This window comes from Pristis pectinata, chromosome 4 (assembly GCF_009764475.1).
Source record: "Pristis pectinata isolate sPriPec2 chromosome 4, sPriPec2.1.pri, whole genome shotgun sequence".
Lineage (NCBI taxonomy): Eukaryota > Metazoa > Chordata > Chondrichthyes > Rhinopristiformes > Pristidae > Pristis > Pristis pectinata.
In genome coordinates this window covers 9,768,210-9,782,678 of record NC_067408.1, presented here as the reverse complement: position 1 = coordinate 9,782,678, position 14,469 = coordinate 9,768,210, and the positions used below count along the sequence as shown (strand labels likewise).

The 14,469-nt window shown below is 48.1% G+C and overlaps 1 protein-coding gene across 6 annotated transcripts in view; it reads left to right on the top strand.

Moving 5' to 3' along the window:
* Nucleotides 1-5,719: 5,719 nt before the first annotated feature.
* The window catches only part of LOC127569073 (protocadherin-1-like), a 443,419-nt gene continuing 434,669 nt past the window's right edge, over nucleotides 5,720-14,469 (top strand). For 3 of the 6 annotated variants that reach the window (XM_052013381.1, XM_052013386.1, XM_052013385.1), the window contains exons 1-3: nucleotides 5,769-6,020; nucleotides 6,168-6,532; nucleotides 7,845-10,853. In XM_052013381.1, the coding sequence (XP_051869341.1) occupies nucleotides 7,869-10,853 (2,985 nt within the window). In that variant the 5' untranslated portion in view covers nucleotides 5,769-6,020; nucleotides 6,168-6,532; nucleotides 7,845-7,868. Of the gene's footprint in view, nucleotides 6,021-6,167; nucleotides 6,533-7,245; nucleotides 7,316-7,352; nucleotides 7,485-7,844; nucleotides 10,854-14,469 lie in introns of those variants that run through there. The other 3 variants (XM_052013382.1, XM_052013384.1, XM_052013383.1) reach the window with 3 other exon arrangements.

Sequence of the window (14,469 nt, the reverse complement as noted above, 5' to 3'; positions counted from 1 at the left end):
GTCCATGCTGACCAAGAATCCCATCTAAGCTAGTCACATTTGCCTGTGATTGGCCCATATCCTTCTAAACCCTTCCTATCCGTGTACCTGTCCAAGTGCCTTTTAAATGTCGATAATGTACCTGCTTCAACCACTTCCTCTGGCAGGAAGTTCCATACACTCTGGGTGAAAAAGTTGCCCTTCAGGTTTCTATTATGTCTCTGCACTCTCACCTTAAACCTATGACCTCTAATTTTTGATTTCCCAACCCTGGGAAAAAGTCTGTGCTTACTGACACTATTTATGCTTGTAATGATTTTATACACCCCTATAAGATCACCTGCATTCTCCTACGTTCCAATGAATAAAGTCCTAACCTGCTCAACCTCTCTCCATAAATTATTTCCTCGAGTCCCAGCAACATCTTTGAGATCTCCTTTGCACTCGTTCCAGCTTAATGACATTTTTCCTATAGCAAGGTGACCAAAACTGAACACAATGTTCCAAATGTGGCCTCACCAACATCGTGTAAAACTGCAACATAACATCCCAACTTCTATAAGATAAGATATTTATTTATTAGTCACATGTAAATTGAAACACCCAGTGAAATGCACCTTTTTGCATTACTGAGAATGTGCTGGGGGCAGCCCGCAAGTGTCACCACTCTTCCAGTGCCAACATAGCATGCCCACAGCTCCTAACCTGTACGTCTTTGGAATGTGGGAGGAAACTGGAGGACCCGGAGGAAACCCATGCAGGCACGGGGAGAATGTACAAACTCCTTACAGACAGCGGCCGGAATTGAACCTGGGTCGCTGATGCTGTAATAGCATTACGCTAACTGCTACAATACTGTGCCGTCTATACTCAATGTACATCAGCCCTCACTCCATCCCCTCCCCCAGACACAACAGGGATAGAGTTCCCCGAGTCCTCACCTACCACACCACGGGCCTACGCATCCAATATATCATTCGCTGCAACTTCCGCCATCTCCAACCGGATCCCATCACCAGGCACATCTTCCCCTCCCCTTTCCTCAGGGATCGCTCTCTCAGTGACTTCCTTATCCGCTCATCCCTTCCCAATGATCCCCCACCAGGCACTTATTTCTGCATCTGTGCTAAGTGTTACACCTACCCCTACACCTCCTCCCTCACCACCATTCAGCGCCCTAAACAGTCCTTCCAGATGAGGTAGTCCTTCACATGTGAATCTATCGGTGTCTTTTATTGCATCCAGTGCAGCCTCCTCGACACTGGGGAGACCTGATGCAGATTGGGGGGAATCGCTTCGTCGAGCACCTTTGCTCCATCCAGCGCAGCAACCGGGATCTCCCGCTGGTCAGCCATTTTAATTCTACTTCCCATTCCCATTCTGACATGTCTGTCCGTGACCTCCTCTGCTGTCATGTTGAGGCCAGACACAGATTCGAGGAACAGCACCTCATATTCCGTCTTGGTAGTCTCCAACCTGACGGCATCAACATCAACTTCCAGTAACCACACCCCTCTGTCCTCTTTTCTCCTTATCCTACCGGCCCCCATCACCCCATCTCTTTCCCCTTTCCTGCCCTCTCGATCACACACTCCTCCCACCAGTTCACCTCCCCATCCCCTTCCCTTTATTTCATGGTCCACTGTCCTCTCCTATCAGATTCCATCTTCTTCAACCCTTTGTCACTTCCACCTATCACCTCCCAGCTTCTTGCATCATTCCCACTCTCTCGCGCCGTCCTCCATCTGCCTATAAACCCCCCTCACCTGGATCCACCAATCCCACCAGCTCTTGCTCCAACCCTTTCCCCCCACCTATTTATACTGGCTGTCTCTCCTCTTTCTTTCCAGTCCTGATGAAGGGTCTCGACTCAAAATATTGACCGTCCACTTCCCTCCATAGATGCTGCCTGACCCGCTGAGTTCCTCCAGCTTTGTGTGTTGTCCTATACTCTGAGTGACAAAGGCCAGCGTGCCAAAAGCCTTCTTCACCACCCTGTCGACCTGCGACGCCACTTTTCGGGAATTTCAGGAAATTTTCAGGCAACATGCACACAGCATGTCCTCACAAGCACCATTGTGATAATGGTTGGATAATCTGCCTTTGTATTGTTGACTGAGGGATAAAATAGAGCCATGCCTCTGAGAGTATCTCCCCTCCACTTCTTCTGCTTTTTTACATCCACCTGACAAGGCAGATGAGACCTCAGTTTAATGTAAATACAGAAGATGTTGGAAATACTCAGCAGGTCAGGCAGCATCTGTGGAAAGAGAAACAGTTAGTGCTTTAGGTTGAAGACCCTTCATCAGAACTGGGAATGAGAGAAAACCAATTAGTTTTCAGTTGCAGAGAAGATGGGGGGGGGATGGATGGATGGGACACTGGGGAAAATCTTTCACAGGGTGAGGTCAGGGTTGTTATGGGAATCGTAGGGTCATAGAACTATACATTACGGAAACAGGCCCTTCGGCCCAACTCATCCATGCTGACCAAGTTGCCTAACTGAGCTAGTCCCATTTGCCTGCATTTGGTCCACATCCCTCTAAACCTTTCCTATCCGTGTGCCTGTACAAATACCTTTTAGATGTTGTAATTGAATCCACCTCTACCACTTCCTCTGGCACCTCATTCCAGATACTCACCACCCTCTGGGTGAAAAAGTTGCTCCTCGGGTCCCTTTTAAATCTTTCCCGTCTCACTTTGAACCTCTGCCCTCTAGTTTTGGACTCCCCTACCTTGGGGAAAAGACTTTGGCTTTGGGAAAAGACATGCCGCTGTTGATCTGAACAAAGATAGGGAGAGAGAACTGGAACAAAAGAAATTAAAAACTGTGAAATGTGGGTTATTAGAGAGAGAGAAAAAAAACACAACTGAAGGAACGTCAAAGCTGTGAAATGCAGGGCTGTTGGAAATGGCCCAGAGCTCAGACTGCGTTAGACGAAAGAGAATGAAAAACTGAGCCAATATTACAGATAAAAGACCACTAGCAGCACTGGCCAGTTCTGATATAGAAACAGAATCAGAATTATTATCACTGACATATGACATGAAATGTGTTGTTTTGCGGCAGCAGTACAGTGCAAAGAAATAAAATTACTATAAATTACAAAAATAAATAAATAGTGCAAAAAAAAAGGAATAATGAGGTTGTTCATGGATCATTCAGAAATCTGATGGTGGAGGGGAAGAAGCTGTTCCTGAATCATTGAGTGTGGGTCTTCAGGCTCCTGTAACTCCTCTCTGATGGTAGTAATGAGAAGAGGGTGTGTCCCGGATGGTGAGGTTCCTTACTGAGAGATGCCGCCTTCTTGAGGCATCGCCTTCTTTATATAAACAGAGAGGGCAAGTTACCTGCAATTGTAGATATTGAGACTGGAAGACTGCCATACACCCATACACTGCAGGATGATGTGCTGTTCCTCAGGCTTATGTTGGGCCTCATTGTAACAGTGCAGGAGGCCACAGGCAGAGAGGTCAGATGAGGAATTAAAGTGCAAGGCACCTGGCATCTCAGGGTCAGCCATGTGGACTGAATCCAGGTCCTTCACTAAACGGTCACCCAATCTGTGTCTGGTTTCTCCAATGTAGGAGAGGTCACATAATGAGCTCAGAATGCTGTGCACCAGATTGGAAGAGCTACAAGTAAATTGCTGCTTCACTTGGAAGGAATGCTTGGGTCCTTGGATGTTGGGGAGGGAAGAGGTAAAAGGGCAGCTCTTGCATCATTGGAAAGTGTCCTGAGAAGGGGAATGATTGGTTCAGGTGGAAGAGAAAACTAGGGTGTTATGAAGGGAATGGTCTCTGTGGAATATTGAAAGGAAAGGGGAGTGGAAGATAAGTCTGGTTGCAGACTCTCATTAAAGGTATTGGTATTGGAACTGGTTTACTGTCGTCACTTGTACCAAGGTACAGTGAAAAACTTGTCTTGCATAACTGATCGTACAGGTCAATTCATTAAACAGTGCAGTTACATTGAGTTAGCACAAAGTGCATTGAGGTAGTACAGGTAAAAACAATAACAGTACAGTCAGGTGTCACAGCTACAGAGAAAGTACAGTGCAATAAGGTGCAAGGTCACAACAAGGTAGAGTCCATCTCAACGTATAAGGGAACCATTCAATAGTCTTATCACAGTGGGGTAGAAGCTGTCCTTAAGCCTGGTGGTACGTGCCCGCAGGCTCCTGTATCTTCTACCTGATGGAAGAGGAGAGAAGAGAGAATGACCCAGATGGGTGGGGTCTTTTATTATGTCACGCAGCGAGAGGTAAAGAAATCACCACCAACAGTACTAAACCGAAGTACCAGTCTTCACTGGAAGGCAGCATCCATCACTAAGGACCCTCACCATCTGGGGCATGCCCTCTTCTCATTACTACCATCAGGGAGGAGGTACAGGAGCCTGAAGACCCACACTCAATGATTCAAGAACAGCTTCTTCCCCTCCGCCATCAGATTTCTGAACGGTCCATGAACCCATGAACACTACCCTGTTAATCCATTTTTTGCACTATTCATGTTTGTAATTTATGGTGATTTTTATGTCTTGCACTGTACTGCCGCTGCAAAACAACACATTTCACGTCATATGTCAGTGATAATAAACCTGATTCTGATTCACTTTTTTTTGTATTTAGGTGTCTAAAGTGAGACATGAACCCATGATCTCCCAAGGGAGTTATGAATGAGACCGACTCAGCAATGACATTTTCTTACACGGTAACCACATTTTCCCTGTTATAAGCTTTTTACGTGACATTCAATAATGCACTCCATCTGCAGAAGCTAAAACATGTATTTTGATACGTTTAACCATATACTTTATACTATTTCTCGTTATTTCTATTTAAACGTACCAAAACTGCAAAGTTGCTGTTTTATTTTAAAAAAAACGTTGCCTTTCTCGACCCGAGACAACTGCGTGCAGTACCTGAAATTCCACTCTGTGAAACTGACTCTTGAATGGTTTGCATTGAGACGTTAGCCACACTTTGACTGACGCTGTTTAATTGCAGCTCCTCCGGTGGTTTAGCAGGGTAGTGCGGGTTCCCAGTCTACCGCTGGAGGCTGCAGAATCGCAAACTTTCAGGGAAGGCTGTGTGAATGGGGTGGAGGGGAAGCCGCGTCGTTTGGGGTTTGGCGGACCCGCACGATGGAGAGGGAGAGAGATTACAGCCCGTGTCTCAACAATGCAGCAACCACTTCTTCACAGCGCCTGACGCTGTAACCAGTCGCTGCCACGATGCATCACATTGCCGAATAGTGTGGCTAACCTTGATGAGGTTTCTCAAGAACCCGAGGGGCTGCATTGCAATGTCTCCGGGAGAAGGGTGGGCGAAAGGTTGTTTAACATGTTGGATTATTCATTTCTTGAATTTCGACCAAGCAAAATCCTTCAGACCATTCAACCCTATTTTTTTTGAACCAAATATTAAAGGAAGTACAGGCCAAATAAAATAACAACGCCGTGTAATTTAAGGCAGTTTGTTTTAAAAGAACAAATGGTTTGCAGTTAAGCATCCATTAGAATTGTGGTATTAAATACAAAGTTACTGGGGTCCCTGTGCAAAAATCGTTCATCCTGTTCTCTTGCGGGGAGTTTAGTTAATGGCAAGAATTTCTTGCAAGGTTGACTGTAGATGGCGTCCTCTCTCGTTAAAACGGGGTTCCTTTAATCCGCTGCAACAAGTTGTGACTGCCTCTCCATAAACAGCTCTTGGGAAGCCGAGAGCTCCCTCGTATACAAGCCTCTCTCTCTCTCTGAAGAAGAAGCCAGTAAGGTGTTCAGCGAGGAATCTCTCTCTCTCTCTCTCTCTCTCCCTCTCTCTTTCATTAGACTCAATGCATTTGTAGAGGGATCCCCACGCTCATCCATCGCGATACACCGAGAGAAACCACCGGGAGAATCTACCCGTAAAGATTTATCCTTTATTTCTGGAAAACGAAGTGGATTTTTATCCTTTACAAAAACAACAATGCGGAAACTGAGGGAAGAGGCAATTTAACAGCACCGGGCTCCTTAAGTCTGAAACCCGTGGAATGCGGTAAAACAAGATTCGATCTCATATAATCACGTGTTGCTAGTCCGGATCTTTTTAGATTTTTTTTCAAAAGAACTTATTAGCCTAATTTTATTTAATTTGAATCCGGATCACCCGCGTGTTTAATCTGCATGCTTTTTTTCCCTGCAGGTTTGTTTTGATCTGCTCTTGGTTCTGTCCGGAGAGTTTGTTTATTAAAAGCAAGTGTGGACATTGGCTGCACTGAACATTTACACACACACCTCACCCCGATTGCACGGGGCTCAGTTAGTTAAGGCTTGTGACGCGCAGGGCGGGCGAGGCAAAAAAAAACTGCGAGACTGGTTCGGTTTCACTTGGGAGGAGTGAATGCGAGGGAGGGAGAGATAGAGAGAGGGTGGAAGAGAGAGAGAGAGAGAGAGAGAGAGAGAGCGAGAAAGCGAGCGGACAGCGCCAAGCACAGAAAAAAAACAAGCAAACTCCCAGATCTAGTGCTGCAGGGTTTCGCTTTGCTCCTGACCCACTCTCCCGCCGAGGTAAGGGACATTGCAATAGTGAGCCGTTTTTTTAAAAAATTGTTCTTTATTTTGGATAAAATATATTAATTTTAGAGAATCTTCATTTGTGTTGTGTTTTAAGAAAGGAAATGCACCTGTGTTTGATTAGCAATACTGGAGGTGCATTTAAATCGGATCTCTTGTAAAATCCGAAGCTTGGCTGAGAGGGACTGAGTGCGCGCTGTGTTTAATATTGGAAGATCGAACTTGGTGTAAAAATATAGCTTGGTTGGAAAACCTTGGTCATCTTAAAGGGGGGGGGGGGGACCCGCCACTGATTTAATAAGGACTGGATCGGGAGGAATAGCTCAGATTCCCACAGATTTTATTATAATGTGCGCGCAGCTCGATTCGTGAATGCAAGGCGTAATGTTAACGTGGGATTTTGTGTAAAAAAATAAAACGATTGCAGTATATCTTGCCTACTTGTTCTGATCGCCCGGTGTTGCAACAGCAAGGCAGTATATCTGCTACTGTGTGCACTCCGGGGCTACATCTTTACGCGTTCTTTCTCTCTCTCTCTCCCCCTCTCTCTTCCCCCCCCCCCCCACCCCCCGCCCCCACTTTCCCTCTCCTCACCCTATACAGCCCTAGGAGGTGTTAATCCCTTGTCGCCCGCCCTGAAATTGCAAGCGTTGGTTTCTGCTTGCTCTGTAATCTGCATGTGTACTCTCACTTCACCAAGACCCACAACCTTCCCCGGCGTCTTGAATCGCAAGGCTCTCTGAAACGGGTTTCAGCAAATGGGATTTTCTCGGCCAGGTCCGAACCTTGTTTGTAGAACGTGGAAGCTTCAACCCCTTCCTTGTCTGGTCCACTTTAGACCGAGGCATTGCTTTTGCTTTTGCATTCGGCGTTGAAATGGAGTGCTTTCGGAGCCGCATGGAACTCGGTGTCTCTCTGTTCAAATAAGTTGCATTGCAGGATTGATGTGAGCGGCAGAACCTTGTTATTAACTCGACGTTTACGGGATGTAATAAACGGCTGTGTTGATATTTTTCACCGAAATTTGGGGGTTTGGTTTTATTTATTGTGTTTTCTTTTCTTTTACAATTTCTCTTCCCCTCCCAACCGTCCTTCCCTTTCTTTCCCTTGTTCTTTATACCCCACCCTCCCACTTTCTTTCCCACTCCCCCCTCTTTATCCCTCCTTTACTCTTCTGCCCCCCTCCCCTTCTGCCCCCCTCCCCTTCTCCCCTCTCCTCCTCCCCTTCCTCTGCCCCCTCCCCTCCCTCCCCCCTCCTTCCCCCCCGCCCTCCCACCCTCCCACTTTTCCCCCTCCGCCTCCACAGCCGGCACCGCACTTGTTGACGCCGATGGCCCGTCCGCTCGGCCCCTCCGGCCGCGGCTTGCTGCTCCTATTGTCGCTGCTCGCCCTGTGCCCGGCTCCCGGCTGCCTGGCGCAGAGCTCGGTGAAGTTCACGCTGCCGGAGGAGCAACCGCCGAACACGCTGATCGGGAACCCGGGCGAGAGCCTGGGTCTGGAGCGGGACAACCGGCTGTTCAAACTGGAACTGGGCCAACCTTACCTTCGGGTGGACGAGACGGGGGGCAACCTGTACACCACCGAGACCCCCATCGACCGCGAGCAGATGATGTGCGAGACCCCCACCGAATGCCAGCTGGAGTTCGAGATCTCGGTCACCGACACCTTGTACAACGCGGCCACGGTGCTAGTGGAAGGCAGGATTTCGGTGCAGGACATCAATGACAACACTCCTACCTTCAGCTCCCCGGTAATATCCATCTCCATCCCGGAACACACCCCCCCGGGTACCCTGGTCAACATCCCCACTGCCAGCGACCGCGACGCGGGCACGAACGGAGTAGCCGGCTACGAACTGTTGGGTAACGAGGGGCAGGGTCTCTTCAGTCTACAGGTGGCCGAGGAACACGGCGAGAGGTTGCCCCAGCTGATAGTCACCGGGTCGCTGGACAGAGAGCAACGGGACACCTACGACCTGACGGTGCGGGTGGTGGACGGGGGTCAGCCACCACGGAGCAGCACCTCGGTCCTGCGTGTCACCGTGCTGGACATTAACGATAACGCGCCCCGGTTCGAGAGGTACAGTTACCAGGGATCGGTGGAGGAGAATAGCCCGGCGGGTACTTCCATCCTGCAGGTGAGAGCTACCGACAAGGACCTGGGAGACAATTCCCGCATCGAGTACACGTTCGCCCAGGCGGCGGATAACGCCCGCCGTCTACTCCGCCTGGACAAGAACACCGGTTGGATCACGGTGCAAGGGCCGGTGGACCGCGAGCAGTTCAGCCAGTTCAGGTTCTATGTTCACGCCCGCGACAAGGGTCCCATCCCCAAACAGGACAGGGCGTCGGTGGTGATCATGGTGCGGGACACCAATGACAACGCGCCGGCTATCGAGATCCGAGGCATCGGGCTGGTCACTCACCGGGACGGTGTGGCCAGCATCGACGAAGACGCGCCGGTCGACTCTCCGGTGGCACTGGTGCAAGTGTCGGACCGCGACGAAGGGGAGAACGCGGCGGTGACTTGCATCGTGGCCGGGGACGTGCCGTTCCAGCTGAAGCCGGCCAGCGAGTCAAGCAACGAGAAGAAGAAGAAGTTCTTTCTGCAGACCACCACCGCCCTGGATTACGAGAAGGTGCGCGACTATCTCATCCAGATCGTGGCGGTGGATTCGGGCAACCCTCCGCTGTCCAGCACCAACACTTTAAAGGTAAAGGTGGTCGATGTCAATGACAACGCGCCCAGCTTCGCCCAGAGCCGCATGCAGGTGGGTATACTGGAGAATAACCGGCCCCCGACATCTCTGCTGAGGGTGGAGGCCACCGACGCCGACAGTGGTAGCAACGCCGAGCTACTCTACTCCTTGTACCCCGACCCGTCCATCCAGAACTTGTTCCAGATTAATCCGGACACGGGAGAGGTGAGGGTCATCTCGGTTCTGGACCGGGAGCAGAGGGAACGCTACGAGTTCAAAGTGGCGGCGGCGGACAAGGGTACCCCGAGCCTCAAGGGGACGGCCACCGTGGTGGTCAATGTCCTGGATGAAAACGACAACGACCCTCGGTTCATGCTCAACGCCTACAACTTCTCGGTGCGAGAGAACTTGCCCCCGTCTAGCCCCGTGGGGATGGTGACGGTGTCGGACGCCGACAAGGACTCCAACGCCCGGATCACTCTGTTCGTTGACCCGGACAATGGCGAGTTTGAGATCCAGAACGGGACGGGTACCATCCTGTCCCGGGTTTCCTTTGACCGGGAGCGCCAGAGCACCTACACCTTCCAGCTCAAGGCGATAGACGGCGGGACGCCCCCCAGATCTGCCTATGTCAGTGTCACCATCAATGTCTTGGATGAAAATGACAACACGCCATTCATCACTCAACCATCCAATTCCTCCTTCCAACACATCAGCCCCCTCACTGCCATTGGCACCCCAGTGGAACGGGTCAAGGCAGAAGACATGGACATTGGGACCAATGCCAACTTGACCTACAGCATCGTAGGAGGCAACCCCTTTGGCCTGTTCCACATCTCCCCTGCTGGGAGTGTGACCCTGGAGAAGGAACTCATGCGTAGGCACTACGGTCTACACCGGCTGGTGGTTCAGGTGAGGGACGGGGGCACGCCGGCCCGTTTTGCCACCGCGCTGGTGCACCTGTACGTCAACGACACCATGGCCAACGTTAGCCTGGTTGAAGCCCTGGTGGGTCACAGCTTGAACACCCCGCTGGACGTGGACATCGCTGGAGACCCCGAGTACGAGAAAAGCAAACAGCGGAGCAACGTCCTGTTCGGAGTGATCGCTGGGATTATTGCAGTCATACTGGTGATAGTGGTGGTGGTACTGATCCGCTACTGTAGGCAGAAGGAAGCCAAGAGTGGATACCAGGCCGGCAAAAAGGAGACCAAGGATTTGTATACCCCCAAACAAACCAATAAAAATACCAAGCACAAGGTTAAGAAGAGCAAGCCCCCCAAACCCTCCAAACCAATGGAAGCCGAGGAGAGCGGCGCACAGAGGGGATTACAATTCAACCTGATCAATGAGTCCAACAGTGATAATCCACGGATTCACCTGCCACTGAACTGTAACCCGGGCAGCCCTGACCTAGGGAGACATTACAGGTCGAACTCTCCTCTCCCGTCCATCCAACTGCACCCACAGTCACCGACTGCGGGGAAAAAGCACCAAGTTGTCCAGGACTTGCCCGCCACCAACACCTTCGTCGGGACTGGGGACAGTAATTCCACGGGCTCGGACCAGTACTCTGATTACAGTTACAAGACCAATCCCCCGAAGTACAACAAGCAGGTAGGCAGCCTTGTGTGTGTCTCTGACACCGAATGAGTACCTTCAAACACTGAGAGATGGTGGGGAGGTGGGAGCGATTTTGACTCCTGTTTAAACTATTACAATCTCTTACCATGTCAGTAATGTGGATAACTTAAAATCTGCGTGCGATATTTTTTTTATTTCAAGTCATATTTTCTTGTTTTGGTTCCACTTTAATGCAATATTTACGTTCAAACGGTGCAGTGCGTTCTCAAAAGCCAGGGGCGTGCGCAAGGACGGGACGCCCCCCTTCCAATAACCGTCAGGAAAACCAGTGCAGTTTGAGGTGATTCACGTGTGTACACGTTCGGCCCATAATATTACAGATTCTTGCGTGCATTCTCACCCACACCCCCCCCCCCCCCCCCCCCGCCCTCCCAAAGAGCCGGCAGATTTAAATTCCTCCTCACGCCCCTGCTTTGGAGCGCGTACATGCATTCTTATTGAGACGCACGGTTTTCAATTTGCGATTGCGTTCCCTCGTTAATGAGATGCCTTATCCCCAAAATAATAATTGTGATTCGAAGTCGTGAGATGTCAGCATACCTAGGTCTCTTCTAGAACACGTGGTTTCGAACTGATCTTAAGGCAATTCAGTTCCACGCTTATATTTTTTTTGTGTTCAGTACTTTTGCATCTGCTCACTCACAGATCTGTGACCTGGTTTTGTGCTTTTTTAAAAAAAAATTGAGTGTCTTTGCAGAACCGGTTTCCCCTTTAAAGGAGCATTGTTTGTAAAATGTTGAAATGTGTGTTTACTTTTTAAAATGGAGCTAAATTTTTCTCGCCATCAACTTCTGGATTCGTAGCTGAAAGCAGATAGCTATATTGAAACATTTAAAAAAGATCTAAATAGTATTTAGCTGACCAGTGAACTTGTTCCCATGGGCAAGAAGTTGGTTACATTTTCAGCTTCAATAAAAACTGGCTTATTTGGAATTATGTCTTATTTCATTGCAAAGGATAACATTTTGTGACTGCCTTGTTTTATTTTGAAATTTCCTGAGTCTCCTTCTGGTGGTGTTACAGCTCAGCTTAACATTCATGCTGCTTTGTTATTTATCACATAATATAGGTTCTCTCAGCCACAGTACTAAATTATACTTTCATTAGTATGTAACCCTTTCCGCAATAAATGTATAATGTAGTGTCTGAATTTGGAATCTTGCCTGCACCAATCAGATTGGCTAGTTGCTGGTGTTGTTTGCTACATATTAAGTGGCTCTAATGTCAGTACTGATGCATTAGCTAGGGTTTATTGTATATGCTGGGCAATTGCCAAGTGTAATATCTGTGGAGAAATCTTTCTTGCGCTGGCTTTCTTGCTCTCTCTGTCTCTCACTAATAGTCTCTCTCTCTCTCTCTCTCTCTCTCTCTCTCTCTCTCTCTCCCTCTCTCCCTCTCTCTCTCTGCCTCTCACACACACCATCTTTCTACCTGACTCAAACAAAAAAACGAGCTGTTGGAGGAACTCAGCGGGTCAGACAGCATCTGTGGAGAGAAATGGACAGTTAGCGTTGTGGGTCCATCTGTCTGTCTCTGCCTGTTTGTTGCTTTCTCATTGCCTCTCTGTCCCCCTTTCTCCTGACTTTAATCATCTATTGCCTTCAGTATCTTAATATGTAATTGAATTTCATTGTCTCCATCTATTGTGCAGAAACTGATAATTTTGCTTGTGATGCAGAGGATGAAGGGCATTAGTTGATACAGCGCTGAATCATATAAGAGATTGTGTTGAAATGGATGGAAGGGCAAGCTTGTATTGATAGGAAACCAAAACCAGAAAATATTGGAAACACTCAGCAGGTCAAGCAGCATCTGTGGAAAGAGAAACCAAGTTAATGTTTCAAATTGAAGATTGTTGATTAGAACTGAGTCAGAGAGAAAACAAGTCAGTTTGAAATAATAGAAGGATAGTGGGGAGGAATGGATGGATCAAAGAGAATATCTTGGGTAAGGCATCCTATCAGAAATATCTCATTTGTCCCTGTCATCCCTTGCCTATTCCCTCTGCAATTTAAAACTCTTGTTTTCTCTCTTTCACAGTTCTGATGAAGTGCCCTAGACCTGAAAGATTTACTCGATTTCTCTGTCTAGAGATGTCCATTGTATTTCCATGTTTTTTTTGTTGTTTTACTTAAGATTTCTAGCATATCCTTGTTTTAATTTACATTTCTTGTATTTATATGAACACCTTTCATGACACCCAGGATCTTCCCAAAGTACTTTACAGTTAGTGAAGTACTTAAGAAGTTTAGTCGCCATGGAAACACAGCGGTTAATTTGCGCTCATTGATTAGCCTATGTTTTGACTTGGTGTCTGGTAATGCAGCACCTATGTCAGTACTGTGACGGAAAAATTAGCCTTAAGAGTAGAAGCTGAAATCAACAACCAGAGTGTTGGTTGGTTTATTATTGTCACTTGTTACTGAGGTACAGTGAAAAGCTTGTCTTATAAACCGATCGTACAGGTCAATTCATTACACAGTGCAGTTACATTGAGTTAGTACAGAGTGCATTGATGTAGTACAGGTAAAAGCACAATAACAGTACAGAGTAAAGTGTCACAGCTACAGAGAAAGTGCAGTGCAATAAGGTGCAAGGTCACAACAAGGTAGATCGTGAGGTCAGAGTCCACCTCATTGTATAAGGAAACCGTTCAATAGTCTTATCACAGTGGGGTAGAAGCTGTCCTTTAGTCTGGTGGTACGTGCCCTCAGGCTCCTGTATCTTCTACCCGATGGAAGAGGAGAGAAGAAGGAATGTCCCGGGTGGGTGGGGTTTTTGATTACGCTGGCTGCTACACCAAGACGAGAGGTAAAGACAGAGTCCAGGGAGGCTGGTGTCCGTGTGTGGTTTTCTCCGTTTGGGGGGGACAGTGATACTGGAGCTGCTACCTCTACAGTTTCAGCAACCTGACCACTGCTCTCTTCGTGGAGTTTTCACATCCTTCTTCTGGGTTACCCCTGGGTGCTCCAGTATCCTCACTTGCCCCAAAGGCGTGCATTTTTAGTAGGTTATTTGGCCACTAACTTACCCCTAGTGCATGAGTAGGTTCTGGCAGGAGTTGATGGGAATGTGGGGAGAATAAAAATGGGATTGGTGGGGTGCTTGATAGTTAGCATGGACTCAGTGGGCTGAAGGGCCTGTTTCTGAGTTGTATAAATCTTTGATTCTATGAACTTGAGGAATGGCTGATACCTTAAATACCTGGAGTGTACACAATGTTCCTAAGGAATACTGTGGGGTAGGATCAGGTAGATTTGCAAACATAGTGAGTCTGGTACTTTTGGTAAAACAAAAAGGATTAGAAGTGATTTCTAAAGCTAGAAGGCATTATAGCTTAAAGCATACACTACTTATGGGGTGAAGGGAGAAGATGCACAAACAGTGAAAGCTGGAGGATGGGAAGATGTGAGTGGAGAGTACAATGAGAGAGAGCTGTGGAGAAATACATCTGTTGGACAGTGTTTGAAGAGAGACAGAGAGCCAATGTACTTGGGTTGACATGAGGTTTGAACATTATGAACTTAAAAGAGAATGGGAGACCAATAATTAGATAATTAAGAAATTCCACTTGGGGTTAGCAAATGTC